Here is a 27,652-nt window from a genome sequence, read left to right as displayed (position 1 = left end):
AAGTTTTCAAATGTAAGGAGTTTAAGTAGAAAGTCACCCGAAAAATAAATGCTCAAGTATAGTACAGATATCTGGAAATCTACTTGTGCATGCAAAAGTACAAAGTATTTTTTTATTTTTACTTCATGAGTTGAACTTCCCACCACTGCAATGCAGGTGCTTGATATTTCCCTTCACTGTTTTAGCTGTGCTTAGTCAACGGAAGCAACTACAGCGGCAGTGTCGTTTTCAAACTGTACGAATGGAGTGACTGCAGTCGGTAGCTGTCATTGAGAAATCGCACAGCGGTGAAGTGAAGTGAAGGCAGCAGCACTTTTCGAGACCGGAGTACAACACGAGGCTCGGGCACACACACGCGTATACACGATGATGGTGGACTTTGTCGTGGGCCGGAATGCAAATCATGCGGTATCTCTTGTGGTTTAGTCTCTTCTCCGCGGAAATACAGCTCAAAATTGGATTTTAAGGACTAAGGCAGCGATGAGTGAGACGGTAAAGAGAAGACATGCGGAACGCCGCCGGACGGACTTGAGAAGCAGATGGAGTAAGTTGTTGCCAATTGATACTATCGATGTTTACTTTCTTTTGTTTCACAGAATCATTGCTAGAAACTCAGGCCACACTAAGCCCCAAAAAGAAAGATGTAGCTGAACGCCATTATGCACGTCGACAAAAAGCTGTTTATGTACCTGTTGATGCCTTCGAGTTCACCGTGTTCAACTGAGTTTCTCTTGCTGTCAGGTGTTCTATAGCTATAATGACTTTTGGGGGTTTTACACACACATCAAGTTGACAGCCCTGACATTACGTCTTTTGGTCTCCATTGTGTATTATTGATGAGTATACTGTAGGCTATTATGAAGCCTGAAACTGTAACTCAACGAAATGCAAGAAGAGAGGGGGGAGGGGGGTTTACGACGGAGGTCTGTTCTAGCGGCGATGCAACTGGAATTTGTACTTAAATCGGACCGCACCGTAATCTTATCAATAACCTACGCCGAGGCAGTAGTGAAGTCATAATTAAGCTAAATAAAACACACTTCTCTGGCAGTAACTGAGCGTGTTCTGTTAATTGCTGCGTTTCGTGACGACATACGCCCTTGGTCCCCAGTTTGAAACAACAACAAATAAAAAAGCAAGCAAGCCATGAAGTGAATAAAATATAATTAACAAAACAAGAACATCGAAATTGTTTCCTGTAACAGGAATTGTGCAATTCCTTTTTTTAAAATTATTATTATTTTTTTAATTTGTTTTGCAAAAGGAAATGACGTGGGATGCGCTCCTGGCCACGGAAATCTTTATATACTTTACATAGGTATGTTACTAAAAATTTCAGACCACCTAAACAAGAAAATAGACATCATTTGATCGAGGATAGAAACATGAATAAAATGAGGCCTACTTTGTAAGTATTGGAAGGATTAAGGATCTTGTGGCACTTTTTCTGTCACAAATCGGCCCATATTTTCTTGTCCAGAAATCAGTGTAAATCATAAGGAAATTTGTGACCGACATTTTGACTCTTTGGGAGGAAAAATGCCCGTATGTTAGTCTTATTCGTTAAAAATGCAGGCCATTTTCAGATTTTTCAATGGCGGCGTCCGCTCGAGCGATCTCATTTGGTGGCGATATTTCAGAATTTAGTAAGATACCTACAATATACTGTAATATGAACACTAAGAAATTTTGCCGTGCAAAAAGATCACTTGTTGAGACGTTGCAGCATATCATATTCAATTAGCTGTTGCACAACTTTTTTTTTTTTCAAGTTTTTTTTCAAGTTGACACGAATGTGATGAAAGTTGTTGCCGTCGACTAGTCGCTGATAACGTCTGATGTTTTTCAGTACAGCTGTATAATTAAAAAATTCACAGGTGGGGGTAATGCTTCGCAATAATCTATTCACCAACAATGGACAGCTCATATACTGACTGTATGCAGAACATACACATTAGAACTATTTCCAGCCAGAGAAAAAAAATCCTCTCGCTCTGTGCTTTCCGCACTGACAGCTTGGTAACGTTTGCCCAACTGGGCCAAACGGTGCGACCTGTCCTCATTCTGACCCACCACAGCATATATGGCAGGATGAAAAATTGTTGAAAATCTTGCTGGAGCCTGGTGTTTTTCCCCTTCTATGGTTCTCCCTCACTTTACCAAAGCTGCACATTCAGAAATAGAAGAGAGTTTAAATCAATGAAGGTGACTGACTAATTTCACTCAGCCCCACTAACATTGCTGAAAGCTGCTCTGCCTCCTCCTCAAGCAGGACAAAAGCACGTGAGAAGCAACTAATTGACGTCAAGCGCTAAACGTCATTGTGCAGTCGTGCCGACTAGTCTGTACATCCCCAAACGCAAATATCAGCAGCAAAGATGTGACATCAGAGCAATCTGATAGGAGAATTAGTAAGTGCTAAGATCTTATGGTGAGTCAAGAAAACAATGCTGTGTCACTGCTTTTTTCTTTACAATCTCACTTTATTAAAATGTTTAATATTTAAATATTTCAGAATCAGAGAGTGGGTTTAGAAAATAGTCTCTTTATAAACCACTCTTGATTTTAGTCTTTGAGTTGACATTGTTAAACTTGTAAAGCAATTGACACGTGTTATTTGACAGGTATTTTAATGCCATTACACAGCTTCATATGAAAACCCAAAATCCTTTTTGGTCTTTAGTGCACATTATAAGTTTTTTAGATTTTTGCTAACATTGCTGCCTTAAACCGAAAGCAGTTAAACTCTGTTAGTCGTCCTCTCCTCACCTCCTTCAATGGGGCTTTTTTTTGCTCTGCAAAAACCAGATGAGATTCTTCATGACTGACTCCATCTAAACTGTGGAATGTGGTTGTTGACATGGAAAAGGAAACGTGATGAAGGAAAATTATGAAAAGCTCCGATTGTAGTTTCGTTATTTGCTATATTGATTACAAAGATGTTATTTTCTTGAGTTCAATTGTAATTAAATACAGGTAATGCCATATCCATGGATTTGGGTCCCTTTTTGACAGATGTTCCCTGGACTGCACCATTCCCTTGACTTTTGAATCAACAGCATGCTGTTGTGACTTGTTCAAGAGCCTCTGGGCGTGGGGCTGTTAAACAGGACTTTTTTTTTTTTTTTCCAGATATACAACTAGCAATAACCCAGTTTAGAAATGCTATATGTATTTGGACCTGTGTGTCAGGAACAATATAGAATGCTACATACTACTTCAATGTAGTTGTACATATGCAGACCGTTTCCAAAAAATAGAATATCATGGAAAAGTTTATTTGTTTCCATAATTCCATTCAAAAAATTTAACTTTCAGAGATTATAGATTCAGGGCCCACAATTTCAAGTATTTATTTGTTTATATTTACATCATTTGGGCTTCCAGCTCATAAAGCCCACAAAATCAGGAATTCAAAAAATGTGAATATGGGAAGAAATCAGCCCAAATCTTGCAGGCCATAAATGTTTTAAACTGAGTGTCACACACTAATCATCTACTAAACTCAAAGCACCTGCACGGGTTCCCCCAGGTGTCATTAAATTGCTTCAGTTTGGTTCAATTGTCTCAGTTGGGTTCAATATGGGGAAGACTGCAGACTTGACAACTGGCCAGAAGACCATCATTGATACCCTCCATAGGATGGGTAAGCCACAAAAGTTCAGAGCTAAGGAGGCTGCCTGTTCACATTGCTGTGTCCAAGCATATCAATGGAAGGACAAAATGTGGCAGGAGAAGATGCACCAGCAAAAGAGATGAGTGTGGGCTTCAGCGGATTATCAAACAGAGATGATTCAAGAATCTAGCAGAGATCCAATAAGAGTGGAATGAGGCGGGAGTCACAGTTTCAAAAACCACCACATTCAGACGGATCCGGGAGATGGGCTACAACTGTTGGGTTCCTCGGGTCAAGCCACTTCTGAGCCTGAGCCGACGTAGGAAGCGTCTCAACTGGGCCAAGGAGAAGAAGGACTGGACTGTTGGACAATGGTCCAAGGTCCTCTTTTACGATGAACGTAAAGTGTGCTTTTCATTCGGGAACCAAGGTACAAGGATTTGGAGGAAAACTGGTGACGAACAGAAGCCAAGCTGCTTCAGGTCCAGTGTGAAATATCCACAGTCAGTCATAATTTGGGGTGCAATGTTCAGTGCAGGTGTTGGTAAACTCTGCTTTCTTAAATTCAAGGTAACCGCAACAGTCTACCAGAATGTTTTACAGGACTTCATGATTCCTTCCGCTGAGGATCTCTATGGAGATGCAAATTTCATCTTCCAGCAGGACCTGGCCCCGGCCCACACCGCCATTAGCACCAAAACCTGGTTTGATGCCCATGCCATCCCAGTGCTTGACTGGCCAGTCAACTCGCCGGATCGGAACCCCATTGAGAATCGATGGGGTATTATCAAGAGGAAAATGAGGGGCACCAGACCCCAAAACAAAGAAGAACTGACAGCAAGCATCAAGGAAATCTGGGCTTCCATAACTCCCAGGAAATGCCACAGGCTGATTTCCTCAATGCCACGGTGCATCGAGGCAGTGATTAAAGCAAAGGAATTCCCAACCAAGTATTGAAGATTAACATATTGTTTTGAAAGTACCATATTTTGATTGATTTAATGTGACCCTGCAGTTTGTATACAGTTTGTATATCTACTTGCTTCTATTTTGCTTTGTTTTACTCTGCTGTCTGCAGCCAGGTTGGCATTGCAAATACCTTATCTGGATAAGGTTAAATTAATAAATGAATTTGGACAGCTCTTAGTCAGTTTTTAAATACAGCAGTATTTGGTATCAGTAAATGTGTTTGCATAAAAAAACAGACTGTAAATTGCAAATATTTATTTGTGAATGGAAGGGTTTTTTTTTTTTTGAAATTATTTTTTATTTTTTCCACCGCAACTGACTGGATTGGTCCATCAGAGCGTCCCCGCCGGCCAGCCTCACGCTCGTGTTAGTCTCCAATGGCCCGGCTGAGGAAGACGCACACGCCCGCTTGGACTTTGAGCTTTGTTTCTTAGCGGGACAGAGTCAGCCAGTGGTGGACCTTACCGCCGAGGCAACAGCGAATCTTGCTGCTGAGCCCTTGTTTTTTTCACCACCAAGTCCACTCGGCGAGCACAGAGTTTGTCCAGCCTGCTCCTTGTCCACCAAGTGCGGCTCAGTGGGAAAACGGAAAGATCGGTTTTTGGAAGCCTCACACCACTCAGCCTCGGCCGAGGAAGACGCACACGCCCGCTTGGGCTCGGATCTCCGCTCCTTAGCGAGACTGAGTTGGCCAAGTTGTCAGCGGACTTCCCTCCCGGCGGCGGACTTCGCCATCTGGTCAACCGCCGCGGCTCTCCGCCGAGCCCGACTTCGGCCCGGCGATGTAAGTTCGGCGAGCACAGGGTTTGTCCAGCCTGTTCTTTGTTCACCAAGTGCAGCACAGCGGGAATACATAAAGATCAGTGTTTAGAAGCCTCACGCCCCTTGGCCGAGGAAGACGCACATGCCCGCTTGGACTCAGACCTCCGCCCCTTAGCTGATCCGAGTCAGGCAGCAGCAGATCTCGCAGCAAGCCTATGGTGGGGTCGGCCACGTTCGATCGGTGATTCGAAATTTTACTTTTCAGTGTATTTTAATCCTCTTATTTCGAGCCTTGCATAACGCTGCATTCAGTCTTAGCGGTTCTGTGAATGCAAATGTAAACTCCTACAGAGGTCTGTCAACCAATCAACGTTCGTCAGCACAGCTGTTGTTGATTTTACAAATGAACACTATATTCAAACATAATTGTGTCATAACGTGCACTTTGCATCAGGACACCCTAGGCCATAGTTCTATTATCAACAAGAGAGGGGCACACACCTCTTGGTGTGTGGGGCTCGATGTGGGTAAGATGCCGGTCAGACTTAGAAGACCCAAATGTATTGTTAGGGTTTGCGGAGAACATCTGGCAGAGTCCCCTGTCAGAAGGAACTTCAACTTCCACCTCCAACAGAAATTCGACCACATCCCAGTGGGCCATGTTCCATGCCGCCATCGTTGAGGCAGCCGGCCGGAGTTGTGGCCGTAAGGTGTATGGTGACTGTATGGAGTGGTCGTATTTTATTTTTTCAGTACTTCTGAATCCAAACGCAGGATTTCGGTCATGTGGCCCAATCAGCCAATCCTCACTGTATTTCTTGAGATGTGGTCACATGGGTTACATGTCCAATCAGGTGCCTGTATACTGTATAAGGAAGTGAGTGCTGTACCAATTTGATGATCATGTCATATTTTGTATTTAAAGCTAGTAGGCCAATATAACTTAATTGTTCACTATTTACTATTGTGGTTTTATCTGTGGGAACTGTGACTTTTGACCTACCGCAATTTCTCGTGTATAATGTGCATCCATGTATAATACGCAGCCCCAAAGTTGACCTTAAAATTCTGGAAAACCGTTCTACCCATGTATAATGCATTTTTACAATGCATGATTTTGCTTCTACCCAAATGACCAAAACAAAGTATTATCTGTATTTTGTTATTTTTTTTCAGGGAATTATTCTGAAGTTAAGCACTTTATTTGAGCACATAATCCTTTTTTCAATTTACTTGCTCTTATTTTGAAATTCACAGCCCTACTTTTATTTAGTATATTAGAAAACCCACAGTTGTGCTCATATGTTTGATTACCCATGCAGAATTTGTAAGATGGGTACAATTAAACGTAGAAAACATGAAGGACCAGGCGAGATACATTTAATTTTATTTTAATGGGATTCAAATTAAACGGTCAAGCATTTCAGAAAAGCATTATCATTACACAAAACATAACCATAAAGAAATTAATGATGGTTGTTGTTCAGTCATCAGTCATATTTAAAAAATGAATGAATAAATAAATAAATAAAACATTTCACAAGTTCTGCCAGGGTATGTAAACTTATAAGAACAACTGTGTATTGGAATGAAAGTGTAGGCTACACCTTTTTTTATAACCACTAGGTGGCGGTTGCATATTAGAATCAAAGTGTAGACCTTTCTCATAACCTCTAGGGGGCGGTGCCGTTTTGGAATGAAAGTGTACAGCTTTTTATAACCACTAGATGGCGCATACATTTATAAAATGTGAACGGTCTTTTTCCATTTTCCCTATACCTATCTATAATGCGCACTATTGACTTGACAATTATTTTGGGGGCTGGGTGGAAATGCGCATTATACACGAGAAATTACGGTATATTAAATGTTTAATTATAGGTCAATTGCTAACATTTGTTTCGGATTTTGGTTTGCTCTTGATGACTCTTGTTTGAAATGAGTCATCTTTTGCCATCACCACCCACTTCATGTGAACAGGCTCACTTAATACATTGGGAAGCCCTGCACTGAATCAGCACATTGTCAACAATAACCATTTGTACATAACTAGTAGTCGCCAACATACTTGTGGAGTACAGGTTCAGGTTTTTGTATGTGACAACCTTTACTTTCCCAGTACTTAATGTGGGATTTTAAGTAATACCCTCAGGGAGGATGTGATTACCCAACTGGTTTTACTGTAATATTAAATTTCAACACACTTATTGAAATAGTTCTCCTTCAGTCTTGTGGTATTGACTTTTAAGTTCAATCACAGCAAAACATTTTTCTTATATATCAACTCTGAATGCTGTTCTTGTGGACAGTTTTGTTTTTTTGTACAACTACCGCTACCCACCATAGGCAGTTGTTGGTTAAAGTTGTAAACATTTCGATTTGTGAAGTGTTACAGAAAGATAACATTTTAATAACTGCAGTTATCATTTTATTAGCAAAAAACAAAAAAAATACATTTGAATTTGAGTCTCGGCTCAAGCCTCTGTGTGTGGAGTTTGTTCTCCCTGTGCATGTGTGGGTTTTTCTCCAGGTACTCTGGTTTCCTCCCAAATTCCAAAAACATGTTTTTTTTAAGTTAAGTGAAGGCTCTTAAGCCATTGCTTGCTATGAAGCTAAATTAATTGGTTTGCTTCTCTTTAAAATAACATTGACCATTGCCATTTAAAGTATGACTTTGAGAAAGTTCTTAATTGGAAGTTGTTTATAACCCTATGAGATGTGAATGCAGCACAAGTATGAAAATTCTTTCCCTGGAGTCTGAAGTAAACAAATGTTTCAGCAGCCTGCCAGCGCTGTAGCACACTAAGAATTATTAGGACAGACTAGTGAAGTACTACGTTGCCAGGACACAAAAAAACATAATAAAATCCCATCAGCTAAGCAAATGTAAAAGACTAGAATGAAAGACGTAAACCTTAACAATCAGCAATGCTGGAAATTCCTCCTCTTTATGGGCATACACACTTACTGCATATGTTTGAAGTGACTTTAGTCAGAAGGGAAAATATATTGAAAGACCCACTACAGGCCAAGATAGACTTCTTTCATTGAGACACTACAAATCTCTCGAGTAACGTTGCCATATTGCAAAGCTACTATCCCATTCAGTAGTGCCTTCATGAGCTAATTTACTGCTGCGGATTTTATAGTCATTAGTAAAATGAATCACCTTCTGCTGTTCACAAGCATAAATCTTTTCACAGTGTTTTAAAACACACAGACCTTGGCGAAAGCTGCTGTGCTTTTATCCCATTAACCTTTCAGAACAAACTTCAACAGTTTGTATGTGTTCTACCACATTTTGGCTCAGAATTATCAATATTATTGACAGTGTTGGCTGAGCCACAGTCCTTAAAAGTACCTGAAATCAAACCAACTCAACCTTACAGTGAGTTTTGCTTCTGTTGAGCCGTGCTTATCTGTTGAATGTCGTTATGTCCTGTGACCCTAGGACTTTTTATAAAATTTGGTGCCATGTAAATTAAATGATTCTAACAGTATTATCAATATTTTTTTTTTTTTTTTTTTTTGTCAGGAAAGATTTGGGATGGTCTCTGGAAACAAATTACTGCTCTGTTGTCCGTTCATAATGTTTACTAATACTTAACATCTGATCCATGGTTGTACTCTGATAATTAAGGGAGAATAACTATTTTAAAATCTATAAACACCAAATTTTTGTTTTGTAGGTGAAGAGGCCAAAAGTAGCTTGATCTTGGATGTTGCTGGGAAATTGGTCATCCAGCCTTGCAGCTTGAAAAACCACAAAACGGCCTATGCGCTGTATGAAAGATAAATCTACTGTCAACTGTAGCCTCTCACAGTTGACTTTGGGAAAGGGCACATATAGACAATCAATCTATTTTCTTATAGCGATTGTCCTCATTTTGGGTCACAGGTGAGCCGGAGCCTATTCAACCCGCTATATGCGGAACGTCACGTGACCAAACCCAGAAAACAGAGTAGCTGACTTCCTGTGTATGCTATGCTAACGAGGATGACTACAGTTTTTGTTTTAAGCCAAACTTGCTAAAATTGTGTTTTCATATGGCTGGTGTCTTTGTACAAAAGTTAAATACATGTATATAATTTATTTATACAAATATGATATATGTAAACACAAACAAAGTATAAACATCGATTGTTATCTTTGGTGGCTCTATGGTGACATCTTGTGTTAAACATAGACATTGTAGAGTCCCAAAGGTTGCTTTGTCACAAGGGTCACTATTCACCCGAAACAAGAGGAAGTGCTTATACCCGTTTTGCCGAATGCGGAATTAGGTTGCGCATAAAAGTATAACGGACTGACTTTGGGCTAGAGGCTTCGTACAAGCCGGACAATGTCACCAGCAGGATATACAACCCCTATTCCAGTGGTGTCGTCCCAACTTCATTGGAATTGGGGTTGTAGAAAAACACATCATACCTATGGAAAATTTATAGTCTTCAGTGAACCTAACATGAATGCTTTTGGAATGTGGTTGGAAGCCGTAGTACTCTGCAAAAGCCCACGCAAGTATGGGGAGAAAATGCAAACTCCTGGGCCAGGGCCCAGATTTGAACCTCTTGATTGTGAGCCAGATGTGCTAACCCTTTCACCATCCTAAGCATAACTCATTTAATCTGTAATGCAACACAAAATCACAAAAGTAATTCTTAATTTACTTGTTTGTTTGAATGAAGATTTGTTTTAAAAATTCATTATTATTGTTATCATGGGGCAACATCGTTCTGAGATTTGGGGTTCCAATCTTGGCTTTGGCCTTCTTCTGTGGACTTTGCTTGTTCTACTCATGCTCACGTGGGTTTTCTCCAGGTACTCCGGCTTCCTCCCACATTCCAAAATCATGAATGTCGGGTTAATTGAACACATTGTCCGTTGTTGTGAATGTGTGATCACTGTGTCAATTATTTTGTTATCTCTTCCCCTTTTGTAAACAATGCTGGTCTCTGTGGAAACATGTAAATCATAACTTGGTTTCATCTTTTCTGAAAGGTCATGTCTGCTTAAAGTAAAAGCAAAAAATAAAATGTACAGTGATTATTGCATGTATGGTGCTTAATAGCAAATATATAAAATGTGAATATTTCATCAATCGATCCATTTTCTGAACTTAAGCTTAAACTCACAAGGGTTGCGGGTGTGCTGGAGAAAATTCCTATACATGTATTAGCATTTAACTTTTTCCTTTAATGTGGTCTTTAATATCAAGGAATATTATGTCTTCCGCAATAATACCATATGAGTTTCCACTGAAAAATGAATAGCACATCAACGGACATAGCCTTACAGAATTGTGAATAAACTCATACTGATGTGTAAGTATTTCAATACTGAGTGTAACTGACATTATTTCGCAACAGGTACCATCCCAGTTGACGATGGGGGTGGACGACCAAAAGCACTCAAGAGGCTAAGTGCCATGTGGTCTTCTTTCCGCAAGGGCAAAAGAGATAGTGAGTTTTACATAATATACAGTAATAACATCAGTTAAAATCTTCTTTCTCTTTTTGCGTAACCCCATTCATGGGTCTCCAAAGCGAATTATCTTTCCATTTTTCCAAAGTCTCCTTACCACATCCATAAATCTCCTTTTTGGTCTTCCTCTTTGACCTCTGTATAATATATTATAACACAACTCCTCTTTACAGTATAATATAACACAATCAACAGTATTATCAATATTTAATACAACACCAATTCCAATGAAGGTGGCACGTTGTGTTAAACATAAATAAAAACAGAATACAATGATTTACAAATCGTTTTCAACCTATATTTAATTGAATACACTACAAAGACAAGATATTTAATGTTCAAACTGATCAACTTTTTTAGCAAATAATCATTACCTTTCAATTTTATGGCTGCAACACGTTCCAAAAAAGCTGGGACAGGTGGCAAAAAAGACTGAGAAAGTTGAGGAATGCTCATCAAACACCTGTTTGGAACATCCCACAGGCTAATTGGGAACAGGTGGGTGTCATGATTGGGTACAAAAGGAGCTTCCCTGAATTGCTCAGTCATTCACAAGCAAATATCGGGCGAGGTTCACCTCTTTGTGAACAAGTGCGTGAGAAAATTGTCGAAACGTTTAAGGACATGTTCCTCAATGTACAATTGCAAGGAATTTAGGGATTTCATCATCTCCGGTCCATAATTGTCATGAACGGAACAGAGGATAGGACCCAAAAATGCACGACTCCAAAACAAATGGACAGTTTCAAAAAAGAGAGGTTTAATATACGGGCAGAGGTCGGTACACAGGCAGGCAATCCAAAAAAGGCAACAGTATCCAAAAACATGAGGCAAAAAGGCAAGGTCAGTAATCGGAACAGGGTCTAGTCTTACTGTGAGTCTTTGACGTGGAAACAAGGAATGCTGGAACGCGACGACAAGGTACAACGAACTGGCGACGAGAAAGAATGAGACACGGGGTTAAATGCAAGGTGTAATAAGGGTGAACGAGGCACAGGTGGTGAAGATGCTCTCACGAGCAGGAGTGTATGAAACGGGGAAGACAAAAACCGGAACACACACCCATGACAATAATATTATCAAAAGGTTCAGAGAATCTGGAGAAATCACTGCATATAAGCGGCAAGGCCGAAAACCAACATTGAATACCCGTGACCTTCGATCCCTCAGGCGCCACTGCATCAAAAACCGACATCAATGTGTAAAGGATATCACCACATGGGCTCAGGGACACTTTAGAAAACTTCTTCTTCTTTTCCTTTCGGCTTGTCCCGTTAGGGGTCGCCACAGCGCGTCATCCTTTTCCATGAGAGCCTATCTCCTGCATCCTCCTCTCGAACACCAACTGCCATCATGTCTTCCCTCACGACATCCATCAACCTTCTCTTTGGTCTTCCTCTAGCTCTCTTGGCTGGCAGCTCCATCCTCATCATCCTTCTACCAATATACTCACTCTCTCTCCTCTGGACGTGTCCAAACTATTGAAGTCTGCTCTCTCTAACTTTGTCTCCAAAACATCGAACCTTGGCTGTCCCTCTGATGAGCTCATTTCTAATTTTATCCAACCTGGTCACTCCGAGAGCGAACCTCAACATCTTCATTTCCGCCACCTCCAGCTCTGCTTCCTGTTTTCTCTTCAGTGCCACTGTCTCTAATCCATACATCATGGCTGGCCTCACCACTGTTTTATAAACTTTGCCCTTCATCCTAGCAGAGACTCTTCTGTCACATAACACACCTGACACCTTCCTCCACCCGTTCCAACCTGCTTGGACCCGTTTCTTCACTTCCTGACCACACTCACCATTGCTCTGGACGGTTGACCCCAAGTATTTAAAGTCCTCTACCCTTGCCATCTCTTCTCCCTGTAGCCTCATTCTTCCCCCACCACCCCTCTCATTCATGCAGATATATTCTGTTTTACTTCGGCTAATCTTCATTCCTCTTCTTTCCAGTGCATGCCTCCATCTTTCTAACTGTTCCTCCAGCTGCTCCCTGCTTTCACTGCAGATCACAATGTCATCTGCAAACATCATGGTCCACGGGGATTCCAGTCTAACCTCATCTGTCAGCCTATCCATCACCACTGCAAAAAGGAAGGGGCTCAGGGCTGATCCCTGATGCAGTCCCACGTCCACCTTAAATTCTTCTGTCACACCGACAGCACACCTCACCGCTGTTCTGCTGCCCTCGTACATGTCCTGTATTATTCTAACATACTTCTCTGCCACTCCAGACTTCCGCATGCAGTACCACAGTTCCTCTCTGGGTACTCTGTCATAGGCTTTCTCTAGATCTACAAAGACACAATGTAGCTCCTTCTGACCTTCTCTGTACTTTTCCATCAACATCCTCAAGGCAAATAATGCATCTGTGGTACTCTTTCTAGGCATGAAACCATACTGTTGCTCGCAAATACTCACTTCTGTCCTGAGTCTAGCCTCCACTACTCTTTCCCATAACTTCATTGTGTGGCTCATCAACTTTATTCCTCTATAGTTGCCACAGCTCTGCACATCACCCTTGTTCTTAAAAATGGGCACCAGTACACTTTTCCTCCATTCCTCAGGCATCTTCTCACGCACTAGAATTCTATTGAACAAGCTGGTCAAAAACTCCACAGCCACCTCTCCTAGATGCTTCCATACCTCCACAGGAATGTCATCAGGACCAACTGCCTTTCCATTTTTCATTCTCTTTAATGCCTTTCTAACTTCCCCCTTACTAATCATTGCCACTTCCTGGTCCACCACACGTGCCTCTTCTCTATCATTTTCCTCATTCATCAACTCCTCGAAGTATTCTTTCCATCTACCTAGCACACTGCTGGCACCAGTCAACATATTTCCATCTCTATCCTTAATCACCCTAACCTGCTGCACATCCTTCCCATCTCTATCCCTCTGTCTGGCCAGCCTGTATAGATCCTTTTCTCCTTCTTTAGTGTCCAACCTGCTATACATGTCATCATATGCCTCTTGTTTTGCCTTTGCCACCTCTACCTTTGCCCTGTGTCGCATCTCAATGTATTCCTTTCGCCTCTCCTCGGTCCTCTCAGTGTCCCACTTCTTCTTAGCTAACCGTTTTCCTTGTATGATTTCCTGTACTGTGAGGTTCCACCACCAAGTCTCCTTCTCTCCTTTCCTGCCAGAAGATACACCAAGTACTCTCCTGCCTGCTTCTCTGATCACCTTGGCTGCAGTGGTCCAGTCTTCTGGAAGCTCTTCCCGTCCACCGAGAGCCTGTATCACCTCTTCCCGAAAAGCTGCACAACACTTGTCCTGTCTCAGCTTCCACCACATGGTTCTCTTCTCTGCCTTTGTCTTCCTAATTTTCCTCCCCACCACCAGAGTCATCTTACACACCACCATCCTATGCTGTCTAGCCACACTCTCCCCTACCACTACCTTACAGTTGGTAACCTCCTTCAGATTACATCGTCTGCACAAGATGTAATCCACCTGTGTGCTTCTACCTCCGCTCTTGTAGGTCACCCTATGTTCGTGCCTCTTCTGGAAAAAAGTGTTCACTACAGCCATTTGCATCCTTGTTGCAAAGTCTACCACCATCTGTCCCTCCAAGTTCCTTTCCTGGATACCGTACTTACCCATCACTTCTTCATCACCCTTATTACCTTCACCAACATGTCCATTACAATCTGCACCAATTACGACTCTCTCTCTGTCTGGGATGCTCAGAACTACATCATCTAGCTCCTTCCAGAATTTCTCTTTCACCTCTAGGTCACATCCTACCTGTGGGGCATAGCCACTAATCACATTACACATAACACCCTCAATTTCAAATTTCAGCCTCATCACTCGATCTGATACTCTTTTCACCTCCAAGACATTCTTAGCCAACTCTTCTTTTAAAATAACCCCGACTCCATTTCTCTTCCCATCTACACCATGGTAAAATAATTTAAACCCTCCCCCTAAACTTCTCGCCTTACTGCCTTTCCACCTGGTCTCCTGGACACACAATATATCAACCTTTCTCCTAATCATCATGTCAACCAACTCCCGAGATTTTCCTGTCATAGTCCCAACATTCAAAGTCCCCACATTCAGTTCTAGGCTCTGTGTTTTCCTCTTCTCTTTCTGCCGAAGAACCCGCTTTCCACCTCTTCTTCTTCTTCTTCTTTGACTTCGACTTCGACCCACAGTAGCTGAATTTCCAACAGCACCCTGCAGGTTGACGGCGCCGGTGGCGGACGTTGTTAACCCGGGCCACGACCGATCCGGTATGGAATTCTTTGGATGAACGCTCATATTTGGTTGGCAAGGTTTTAAGCCGGATGCCCTTCCTGACGCAACCCTCTGCATTTATCCGGGCTTGGGACCGGCCTACAGTTTGCACTGACTTGTGCCCCCCATAGGGCTGCATTACACTTTAGAAAACTAATGTCAGTAAATACAGTTTGCTGCTACATCCGAAAGTGGAACTTGAAACGCTACAATGCAAAGCAAAAGCCATTTATCAACAACACCCAGAAACGCCGCCGGCTTCTCTGGGCCCAAGCTCATCTAAGATGGACTGATGAAAAGTGGACATTTGTGAAGGCACCATTAATGCTGAAAGGTACATACAGGTTTCAGAGAAACATATGCTGCCATCCAAGCAACGTCTTTTTAATGTACGCCCCTGCTTATTTCAGCAAGACAACGCCAAACCACATTCTGCACGTGTTACAACAGCGTGGCTTCGTAGTCAAAGAGTGCGGGTAATAGACTGGCCTGCCTGCAGTCCAGACCTGTCTCCCATTGAAAATGTGTGGCGCATTATGAAGCGTAAAATACGACAACGGAGACCCCGGACTGTTGAACAGCTGAAGCTGTACATCAAGCAAGAATGGGAAAGAATTCCACCTACAAAGCTTCAACAATTAGTGTCCTCAGTTCCCAAACGTTTATTGAATGTTGTTAAAAGAAAAGGTGATGTAACACAGTGGTCAACATGACCCTGTCCCAGCTTTTTTGGAACGTGTTGCAGCCATAAAATTCTAAGTTCATGATTATTTGCTAAAAACAATAAAGTTGTTGTATGTTTAACAAAACGTGACAACCTCATTGGAATTGGGGTTGTAGTTTGGGAAGGACATTTGCCTTGAAATTATCGTTAAATTCATTAAAACAGTAAAACGTGTACACGCAAACTTTTCACGTTATGCCACATGCACTTTGCACATTAGTACCAGTTCTCGTTCGGAAATGTAAAATGTGATGTTTAATATATTTGCTGCAATATAATACTTCTTATTCAGCTAAAACCCATTTACACAACGTAGAGAACTACTCCAATTCTAATGAATTTGGGACATTGTGGAAAATGTAAATAAAAAAAGAATAAAATGATTGGCAAATCCCTTTCAACTTATTTTCAATTAAATACACTACAAAAAAAGATTTAATGTTCAAAGTGATGCAAGTTTTTATTTTATTTTTTTTCTCAAATATTCTCTTATTTTGAATTTGATGTCTGCAACACGTTCTAACGAAACAAAAGACAGGCAAAGTTGCTGCCATCCAAGCAATTTCTTTTTCAGGGACATCCATGCTTATTTTAGCAAGACAATGCTAAGCCACATTCTGCATGTTAAACCAGTGTGGCTTCGTAGTAAAAGACTGCGAGTACGAGACTGGCCTGTCAGCAGTCCTGATCTGTCTCCCAATTAAAATGTGTGGTGCATTATGAAGCGCAAAATACTGTACAACACCGGAGACCCTGGAGTGTTGAGCAACTGAAGTTGTACATCAAGCAAGAATGGGGAAAGAATTCCACGGATAAAGCTTCAACAATTAGTGTCCTCAGTTTCCAAATGCTTATTGAGTGTTGTTAAAAGGAAAGGTGATGTAACACAGTGGTAAACATGCCCCTGTCCCAGATTTTGGGGAATGTGTTTGTATTCAATTATATTCAAAATGAGTGAATATTTGCACACACAAAAAAATTACGTTCATCAGTTTGAAGCATTAAATATCTTGTCTTTGTAGTGATTTTAATTGAATATAGGTTGATCATTCAAATCATTATATTCTGTTTTTATTTATATTTTATACAATGTGCCGACTTCATTGGAATTTGGGTTTGTATTTTGCTTTGGGCATTTCACTTAGTCAATGTTGACAATACCTATCAATGAAGCAACATCAATTCAAATTTTTAGCCTCCAGGAGTTCTGCCGCCCAAGCATAACACTACTTGCCCCACTTGAAGTTTAGTTAGTAAATTAAGATATCTGATCCTATGGGCTTTCTCATTTTGTAAATTATGTAGGATACATGTCATGTAAAAGATGTCCAAAAGCATGGGAGAAGGCTGATTTATCTTCAGATCAAATCAAATTTAAAAATACATTTTACTTGGCCATGATGCTATTCTGCTTATGACTGTTCTAACAGTGTAGCCCAAAATAAAAAATTTCATTTTAAAATTTCTGTGAAGGACTGAAAGACCAAGATCCTCCAGAGCCATTGGGCCTGATAGGGGAAGACAAAGCAACTACGCAACGACGTTTTGTCAGTGGTCAGTACTTTTTTGAGTACCTGGTGGTGGTCAGCCTAAAGAAAAACAAGGATGGCAACAGCTACGAACCTTTGATCACCTATCAGTTCCCTAAGGTTGGTTTGTACAATATCATACCGTTATATATACATTCAATTGGAAAGTACATTTTGAACATGAAAACAATACAAAAAAACAATTAATAGACAATGAGACACACAGTTTTCCATGTTCAAAAAGGAGTGGGAAGAAGTCGAGACTTATGAAATCCCATCTCTTCTCGATATTCTGTTAATTTGTATACCAGAGTTGTCAAATGTTACGGAACGTCCGTACTTTGTTGCGGTAATGTCTGAATGCTGACTTGTTACGGCCAGAACACCGATCATTCCGGATATTGCATGGGGAAACCTGATTGAAAGCACGCTATTTTATTACGACCCCAGCTACCAAGCCGCGGAGTCGAAAGTTCTCTTTACGTCCAGTGTCAACGCATTGTAAGTCACTAATCATCGCCTACATGGTAGAGAATAAACTACACTTCTTACCATACTTCTTACACGTATCGTTTGCGTTATCACAAAGGGAAAGCGAGGAGTGGGTACGAAAAGATGGAAAAGCTTGCTGCCAATTGCCCAGCTATCGTGTCATGAAGTCGCAAAACACCAAATTAATTGATTGGGTGGTACATTACACTTGTCAGTCACACAAGTCTGGCTGGAACCGCGATATAAAAGAGAGTAACCAAGTTTGCAAAACAAAATAACAAGCCAATTAATACGCGTCTGAAGATATAAATGTAAAATAATTCACGGCCTCACAATCATGAACTGAAAATAAATTAATACGTCACTGGAGACGTCATCTGGGAACGGGGTCAGGTTAAAAGTATATTATTATTAATAATAAATATTTGTAATATAAGATAAACTGTATTAGTCCCACAATGGGGAAATTTCCATCATTTCAGTAGAAATAGTGGATATAGGAAATATATAATATAAATAGCGTGCAAGAGAAGACATCTATAGAAGTGCATTCACAAAATCCATCCATCCATCCATTTTCTTCCGCTTAGCCGAGGTCGGGTCGCGGGGGCAGTAGCTTTGGCAGGTATGGAGTACCCAGCGGGAGTGCTCTCCAGCACCCCCTCCAAGGACTCGAAAAACGGTGGGTACTCTGAACTGCTGTTTGGTGCATAGGCACAAACAACAGTCAGGACACATCCCCCCACCCGAAGGGGGAGGGAGGCTACCCTCTCGTCCACCGGGGTGAACCCCAATGTACAGGCGTCGAGCCGGGGGGCAACAAGTATACCCACACCTGCTCGACGCCTCTCACCGTGGGCAACTCCAGAGTGGAAGAGAGTCCAACCCCTCTCAAGTGGACTGGTACCAGAGCCCAAGCCATGTGTGGGGGCGAGCCTGACTATATCTCGTCGGATCTTCTCGACCTCACACACCAGCTCGGGTTCCTTCCCTGCCAGAGACGTGACATTCCACATCCCTAGAGCATCTTCTGTAGCCGATCAGATCACCAAGGTCCCTGCCTTTTGCCACCACACAGCCTACACTGCACCTGACCCGTACGGCCCCTCTCACAGGTGGTGTGCCCATTGGAAGGGGGACCCACGTTACCCTTTCGGCCTGTCCCCGGCCGGGCCACATGGGTGCAAGCCCGGCCACCGGGCGCTCGCCTTCGAGTCCCACCTCCAGGCCTGGCTCCAGAGGGTGGCCCCGGTGACCCGTCTCCGGGCGAGGGGAAAATTCGGTCCAATATTTTTAGTCATCATAAGGGGTCTTTGAGCGTTCTTTATCTGGTCCATCACCTCGGACCTGTTTGCTATGGGTGACCCTACCAGGGGCGTGAAGCCCCATACAACTTAGCTCCTAGGATCATTTGGACACACAAACCCCTCGAACCATGATAAGGTGACGGCTCCAGGAGGGGACATTCACAAAATTGAAATTTAAACTATTGTCCATACATACACTATCCAATTCAATCTATCAGCAATGGTATTTGTTTGTTCGCAAAATAGTGCTGAGTTTTAATTAATCTTATTTAATAGTTAACCAAGTTTGAAAATAGATTTGGTAAAGATGAATTAATCCATAGACGGATATATTTGACGATGGCACGTCATAATCTCATATACTTTGATTAAGGCTGCACCTGCGTCCGCCATTGCAAGGTTGATGTAATAATACCAGTACTCTTACTGTTCTTCAAAACAAATCAGTGTTGATTTATGTCAACCGGTTCCAAGTAATTACTGTATATTTATATGGGAGAAAAACAATCTTAAGTAAATATTGAGGAAACCGTTACATTAGCAATAAAGTTATGTAACACACTTTTTGTGTCTGTCTGGCCTTTGGTCATTCCACCTTATCATAATATAACCTTAACATCATTGTTGTCTAACACAGAGACAACAAACAACCAATATGCTTAATTATAAGACTTAGAAGCTGTAGTTTTAGCTATCTGACTGTGTACTGCAGGACAATAAAATAGATAATTCCTGATCACAACATATGGTTGCCACATGGCCACCAACGTTACCAAGGAGAATTCATGGGGCTTTATCATAACAATGCCTTAGACCGGTCAATACTAATGTTCTGTTACAAATAAAATGCATATCGGAAAGAAAATAAACACAAAGGGGGGAAAAAAATGCAAATGGAGTAACTTAGACTTACTGAAAATTGTCTAAAAACAAAGTTTTAAGTGATGGCTTATTTTATCTTTATTTGTTATCAGATTTGTTTTGACTAGAAAAAGGAAAAAATATTCTTGGTAAGATTTTGAGTTTTTACAGTGTGGATATGGTAGGGCTTCCAACTGAGTTCCAACTGATAGACGGACACATGAACTAAATTGTTTGTGCGTGCGTGGCTGCTTGTGTGCTAATGTGCTCGTGCATGATGTGTACATTCAGAGGGATGGGATGGCCAAATATCAAAAGGAAGAAGAGGAGCGGACACTAAAAGCAATCACGCTCTTCTGCTTCCCAGAGGGTATCAAATGGGCCCCTTTGACAGAATATCACAGGTACAACTGAAAACACATCAGTTCTGATGATCATTTGGTGAAATTTATTCATGGCTTGTTGGTGTGCCTCGTCTCTCAGTCATCATATTCCCCATGTGTTTGCAGTGAGACCTTTTCGTTTGTGTTAACGGAGATTGACGGCAGCCGAAGAAATGGATACTGCAGGCGTCTACTGGTTAGCAAATCAAGTGTGTGAACTGGAAAAAGTCCTAATGTATCCTAACCACTTCACTCTCCAACCTGCAGCCTGGTGGGAAGGGGGCTCGTCCGCCTGAGGCGTACTGTATCATCAGCAGCTTGGCTTGTTTTGGCCTGTTTTCCAAGGTGATTAAAACCAATGTTTGTCAAAAGACAATCTTTTTAAGTGGGAACAATACTTCCATGCCAAATATACCTCAATTTTCTGTTGCAAGTGGCACACAAGTATCTTATAATGCTAGCTAAATGACTTGACTCGAGTCAACTTTAATTGGCACTTTTATGACTTGCTTGCGAAATAAGAAAGAAAGAGAGAGAAATCAGAAAGACTCACTTGAACTAAATGACTTGAATTAAATGACATAGTTTAGAGTTGGACATCTGCATTTAAATTGAGACAGTTTGCCTTTTTTTTTTTTTTTTTTTGAAAGGTAGGAAATGTTTTTTTTGGGGGGGGGGGGGGTAATTCGCACCAATCTGGCAACACAGTCTGCGTTGTTGCTTGCCAGTGTGACGTAGCCACCTGCATGAAGGACAACAATGAAGGAAGGAGCTCCAAAGATTTTTTTTAAAAAGGAGCTCCAAAGATAATGTAATTTGGATTCAATGATTATATTCGATAAAGTCAGCAAAAAGAGGATGGCAAACTGCATGTTTTGCAACTCGCACATTAAAGACACGACAACAACGACGTCGAACTTCGTCCGTCACTACAAAACTCGCAGACAGGTAAACTAATTTAACAGTTTAACTAACTGGTAAAACATTAAGTTTCATAGATTGTTTTAGGATGATTACAAATAAAAATCCTGTGATTGTGGACGTTTTATTATAGCTAAGTAACGTAATTAGGGTTGGGACGCGTTATGATAAGTGTTGAAACCTTACATTTCGGTTCATAGGCATTCTTCTCTCTCTCTCTCTCTCTCTCTCTCTCTCTCTCTCTCTCTCTCTCTCATGCACTCTAGAGAAGAAAGTAACCCCTAAAATATAATGCCAACCACTGAATGCAGAAGTGAAGTGGCGTTGCGTTATAGGTCTGCTGTATGGGATCACTTTGCATTCAGATCACAACGACAAAAGTGTATTCCACTATTAATAAGTACAGTACAAATTGTGAGTAGCTACCTGTAAATATAATTTTCATACAACTGAGCGCGTTTATTGAAGTGTCATCATCAAAATGTCATATGTGGTGTCGGCTCTATGATAAAGCTTGTCTGCACAATGTTTTTAAAATTGAGACCATAGCATATGAAACATAAGCTTTAATCTAATGACAATTGTCCAGTCAGTACTTCAAAATAAATTAACAAACCCGACTGAGTGATTTCATTAAAGTAGAGGACACAGGAGGAATGCACATTTTGACATTCCTGCAAATTTTTTATTGAAGGATGGCAACATTTTTATGTCATGTATTATTCCTTTAATTGTGAATCTCTTTCGTTCTCCTTTAGCCCATTAGGTACACATCTAATTATATTTGATCAACAAAAAATAAGGGGTTAGCTTTTGCTTAATTGTGTTCTCTTAAGAACCATTGGCGTTACAAGGCTCCCACCAAAAAGTACACAGCATAGTTTGTTCGGAAATAAAGTTCTGTTAAATTGAGTTTGAAATACAACTTTAAAACAATTCAGTGCAATAAATTCAAGCAATTACGATCTCAGTTGTTGTTCATTTAACTTGTATAAGGTGTGAATACTTTTTTTTAGTGTTATGATTTATGGGGAACAAAATTGTGAAAAAATGTTTTATTACCACTCCCAATAGCAAGATTGTATGACTTGACTTGCGACTTGCTGAAACCAAGTAATGACTCCACTCGCCTTGTGACTTACACATATGTGACTTACTCCCACCGCTAGTTAATACTTGAACTGGTGACTAAACTGGGATAGGGTGCCTTGAGTCAAAGTTAGAGCACAGAACTCATGTTAAAATATCTGTCCAGCTTTTCTTCTATCTATTGGTACATTGTCTTATGACTTCTGTTTTTCTGTGTGAGCAGATTTTTGATGAAGTTGAGAAGAGGCGGCAGATTTCCATGGCTATGATTTACCCATTCATGCAGAAATTGCGGGAGGCTCCATTCCCAGCTCCAGGAAACACTGTGGAGATTAAAAGCTTCATTCCTGAGTCGGGCACTGAGGTCAGAGGAATAGCATTCCTCCACTTAGCAGTTATCAAAAGTCTTTGAAATTGATTGTATGAAGTGTGAATATTACATTTGTCTTGTCAAAATGCATTTATCATACAGCATATATTTTATATTCACTCATGTTCAAATTCCAGGTTTTTGTGATATAAAAAAATGAGATCACGATAAATCATTTCCAAACTTTTTCCTCCCTTAATGTGCCCAATAACCTTTAACTCAATATATGAAAAGTAAAAATAACCAACTGAGATAAGGTGGTTGCAGAAGTGTGCACATCCTCTTCCTGTATAACTGGGGGATGTGGCTGTGTTCTGAATGAACCAATCACATTGAAACTCATCTTAAATATGAGTCAGCACACACCTGCCACTTTTTAAACTGCCTCCGATTAAGCCCAAATAAAGTTCAACTGTTTCTAGTAGGATGCTACAAATTCCTACAGTTCCTTCAATGTTGCTGCCATCTGCTTGGCCCTCTCCCTAACCAGTTTTCCATCCATCCATCCATCCATTTTCTGAGCCGCTTCTCCTCACTAGGGTCGCGGGCGTGCTGGAGCCTATCCCAGCTATCATCGGGCAGGAGGCGGGGTACACCCTGAGCTGGTTGCCAGCCAATTGCAAGGCACATACAAACAAACAACCATTCGCATACAAACAAACAACCATTCGCACTCACATTCACACCTACGGGCAATTTAGAGTCGTCAATCAACCTACCACGCATGTTTTTGGGATGCGGGAGGAAACCGGAGTGCCCGGAGAAAACCTATGCAGGCACGGGGAGAACATACAAACTCCACACAGGTGGGGCTGGGGATTGAACCCCGGTCCTCAGAACTGTGAGGCAGACGCTCTAACCAGTCGACAACCGTGCCGCCCCTAAACCAGTTTTCTTTTCATCAATTTTGGAGGGATGTTCAGTTCTTGATGTCACTGTTGTGCCATATTTTATCCACTTGTTAATTGTCTTCGCTGTCTTCCATGGTATATTTAATGCCTTGGAAATTCATTTGTACCCTTCTCCTGATTGATACATTTCAACATTGAGATCCCGCTGATGCTGTAGAAGCTCTCTCCAAACCATATCACGTCCTGTGAGACAGGGGTCGCCAACCACTGGGCCGCACAGAAACACTTAAACTGTTTTTCTCTTTTTGAGTTGAGTGATAGACAGAGCTGGAGAAAGCTCTGTTGCCGCCTTGGTCAGGGGTTTGCCCTGGTGGTTGAGTGCGGGTGAGCCACCAATGAGGTGGTGGGCTCCAAAGGATGATAACTGAACCGGACAGGGCATGTTGGTCTTGGTGCGGGACTAGGTGGAGCGCGACATCGTGACAGGAGTCAGTCAGTCAGTCGGACCCAAAATTATTTGATTGATCATCAGTGTGTAAAACGTTTTTATTTTGAAAATGAGGTGCATCCGCGCTTGCATCTGTCAAAACACTCACTTAATATGGGATAAAAGTAAGCCCACAAACTCAGCAAAATTTGTAAAAATAAATAAATAAATAAGCAAACGCGTTTGAAGGTCTCCAAAAATGGGAATAGACGAAATGAAAAACGAAAAACTGATTACCCAAAGTGTGGACTAGCGAAGAGAAAAGCATTGAAGAGAAACAAACGCAGGGCTCCTACTAATTACAACAACTACATTCAGTGTAATGGTGAGTTGTATATTTGATCATTTGTTCTTATTAGTTTATAAGAGGGTGTGCACACTTATCTCTACCACATTATCTTGGTTGTTGTTTACATTTACTTATCCTTTCTAAAAGATTTTGTTGAACGGGCTATAAGTCACATTCATAGTGGAAAAATTGTTGAATTTATTTATCTTGTTCATATTTTTTAAATTGCCAAAGAAAAACTGCTATTTGAGCAGAGGTGTGTAGTTTTTATATAATTTGTATAGCTGCACTGAGGTAATTTCAGTTAAGTTCACAAAAAACTGTCACACAGTTACTTTTGCCCATTATTTTTGTTTTGTTATTTTTTTTTTTTTCACCCATTTTGTCGTCATACATGCATACATCACATCAAACGAAAGGCCAAGCTGTTGTAATGACTTGAGAGTACTCATTCTTCAAGGTGCTTGTGTTTGTTTGGAGTTATGTCTCAACCTGCCTTACATTTCCCAACTTACCCCTCAGAGCATGAGGCCGCATACCATGTTTCAACAGTTCACATTCACTGCTGTTATTCAGCGATGCTTGCCAATGTCTGCGCTATTATTTAGAAAGTCAGCCCCTATGGGTTGAAGACCTTCAAAAACATTTGTATGCATCTTGTTTGTGTTGTTGCTCAAACATGATAATGGAGAAATAACCTGTAGCTGTCATAAGAATAAACACGGTCACAAGAAAGCACACAGTGGCCCTATGATGACTGAAAGTCAGTGAAATGCCAATTGGGTGATGACCCGCTGTCAGCTAGGTGCCATATTAAACCGAAGCAAAGCAAATTTATTTATATAGTGCATTTCAGACACAAGGTAACTTAATGTGATTTGCATAATTAAAAGCATTTAAAAACAAAGAAAAAGCAGCTTATAAAGATTTAAAACAAAGAGAAAAATAAAAGTAAAATGAAAACAGCGTACAGTGCAAGAAATATAATTTAAAAGTGGAAATGCTCTAAAAAGCATGAGGAAAAAAAGTTTTTAACCTGGACTTAAAAACATTCACACTTGGGGCTGAGTTCACTTCTGTTGGCAACTTATTCCCTTTATGTGCAGCATAATAGCTAAATGCTGCTTCACTATGTTTGCGCTGGAGTCTATGTTCCACTATTTGACCTGAGTGTAGATCTCAGAGCCCTATTGGGTTTATATTCAATTAGCATTTCTTTCATGTATTCAGGACTTAAACCATTTAGTGATTTATAGACCAGTAGCAGAACTTTAAAATCTGTTCTAAAGCTGACTGGGAGCCAGTGTAGCGACTTTAGAATTGGGATAATATGCTCTGACCCCTTTGTTCTGGTCAGAACCCGAGCTGCAGCATTCTAAATGAGCTGCAGCTGTTTAATACTCTTTTTGGGGAGTCCAGTCAGAAGACCATTACAATAGTCAAGTCTACTTGAGATAAAAGCATGGATGAGCTTCTCCTAGTCTGCTTGGCACATGCAAGCCTTCACTCTGGATATGTTCTTCAGACGGTAGAAGGCAGTTTTAGTGATTGATTTGATATGACTGTTGAAAGTCAGTTCAGAATCTATCAACACACCAAGGTTTCGGTCTTGGTCTTTGGCTTTTAAAAAGAGTGACTCCAGGTATTTAGTAACAGCAACCCTCTTTATTGCCAAAAACAATTATCTTAGTTTTGTTGTGGTTTAATTAAAGAGGATTTTGGCTCATCCAGTTATTTATCTGTTTTAGACAGTGATACAACACCTCAATTGAACTGTAGTCATCTGGAGACACTGCTAGATATAACTGTGTGTCATCTGCATAGCTATGATACTCAAAATTAAAGTTCTGAAGAATTTGACCGAAGGATAGCATATACAGGCTGAACAGAAGGGGTCCAAGAACTGACCCTTTAGTGACCCCATAGGTCATTGAAATTCGATGAGATTGAACACTTCCAATGGTTACAAAAAAATAACTCCTTTCCTCCAGGTAGGACCTGAAGCATTTAAGGACTGTTCCATTTAGTCCTACCCACGTTTCCAACCTACTCAGCAGTATATTATGATCTACCATATCAAAAGCATTACTGAGGTACAACAAGACCAGAACTGACACCTTTCCTGAGTCAGTATTCAACCTTATATCATTTGGCACTTTGAAAAGAGCAGATTCTGTACTGTGATGAGTTCGGAAACCTGATTGAAATTTGTCAAAAAGTCAATTTAAGTTAAAGAAATTGCTGACTTGATTAGAAATAACTTTCTCAACAATCTTGGTTATGAAAGGGAGATTTGAGATGGGTCTATTGCTTGCTAACATGGAAGCATCCAGCGTTAAATTTTTGTAGAAGAGGCTTAAAGGCAGCTACTTTAAGAGCTTTAGAAAACTCGCGTAACTCGAGTAATAACATTTTAAAATTACAATGAATGACTTAAAATTTAAATGAACTATTTTACACATTTTGCATAAGAAACTCAAGTAAGTAATTTATTATTTGCTGCAAATCAGCGAGCACAGACTTCGCAATAGATTTGAAAAAGTCAAATGGTATTCAGTCAAGACAGCTCATTGATGGTTTCAGTTGCTTAACCGTTTTCTCTACAGTTATTTGGTCAACTGTATCAAATTCTGACATGGTAACAGCGTATTTCCCTGGTTGGCTTCAGATGTAGTATCATTTTATCATTGTGCTGACATTTAAGCTGATGGATTGTATTTTTTCACAAAAATACTGAAATTCATTGCACTTATCTGCTGTTATGAGTTCCGGAGCTATCTGATTCGAGGGGGGGGGGGGGGTTATGAGCTTGTCAACTACAGCAAACCGAGTGCTAGTATTGTTGAAGTTCTTACTGATGATTTCAGAAAGGTGTTGCTGTCCAGCCCTGACTAACTCTTGGTTAAAATTACAAAGACTTTCTCTGTAGAGGTCAATTTGGAGTTTAGTTTTTCTCCACTTATGTAACAGTAACTGTCTCCCCAGATTATCCGACTGACGCGGCCGCTGGACTCCTGGCTGGAACATGTCAACTTTGAAGTGCTGTTCAGCTGCCTCACAAATGAGGAGGTGTTACTAGTGTTTGCGGCTGCTGTCCTTGAGAGACGGATCATCTTCATCGCTGATGAGTTGGGGTAATGTATGCAATCGCCTCGTACTGAACTGCACATGCCTAGATGATATACGGTCTTGTACACAAACTAATTCTTGCAAAACTTCCTAATTGATTTGTACTTGATACTGAGAATTATCAGTGTTCAACTGGCTTTG

At 40.9% G+C, this 27,652-nt stretch overlaps 1 protein-coding gene across 2 annotated transcripts in view; it reads left to right on the top strand.

The window, feature by feature from the left end:
* dennd2da (DENN/MADD domain containing 2Da) overlaps window positions 1-27,652 on the top strand; it is a 37,771-nt gene that overhangs the window by 7,287 nt on the left and 2,832 nt on the right. The window contains exons 1-8 of one of the 2 annotated variants that reach the window (XM_061792559.1): window positions 177-544; window positions 10,715-10,807; window positions 17,277-17,452; window positions 20,284-20,396; window positions 20,502-20,571; window positions 20,643-20,720; window positions 22,609-22,749; window positions 27,368-27,516. In XM_061792559.1, the coding sequence (XP_061648543.1) occupies window positions 481-544; window positions 10,715-10,807; window positions 17,277-17,452; window positions 20,284-20,396; window positions 20,502-20,571; window positions 20,643-20,720; window positions 22,609-22,749; window positions 27,368-27,516 (884 nt within the window). In that variant the 5' untranslated portion in view covers window positions 177-480. Of the gene's footprint in view, window positions 1-176; window positions 545-10,714; window positions 10,808-17,276; window positions 17,453-20,283; window positions 20,397-20,501; window positions 20,572-20,642; window positions 20,721-22,608; window positions 22,750-27,367; window positions 27,517-27,652 lie in introns of those variants that run through there. The other variant, XM_061792550.1, reaches the window with a different exon arrangement.

The sequence above is a fragment of the Phyllopteryx taeniolatus genome, chromosome 1 (genome assembly GCF_024500385.1).
Source record: "Phyllopteryx taeniolatus isolate TA_2022b chromosome 1, UOR_Ptae_1.2, whole genome shotgun sequence".
NCBI lineage: Eukaryota > Metazoa > Chordata > Actinopteri > Syngnathiformes > Syngnathidae > Phyllopteryx > Phyllopteryx taeniolatus.
The sequence above is the reverse complement of the archived record's forward strand: the minus strand, read 5'-3'. Positions and strand labels throughout refer to the sequence as shown.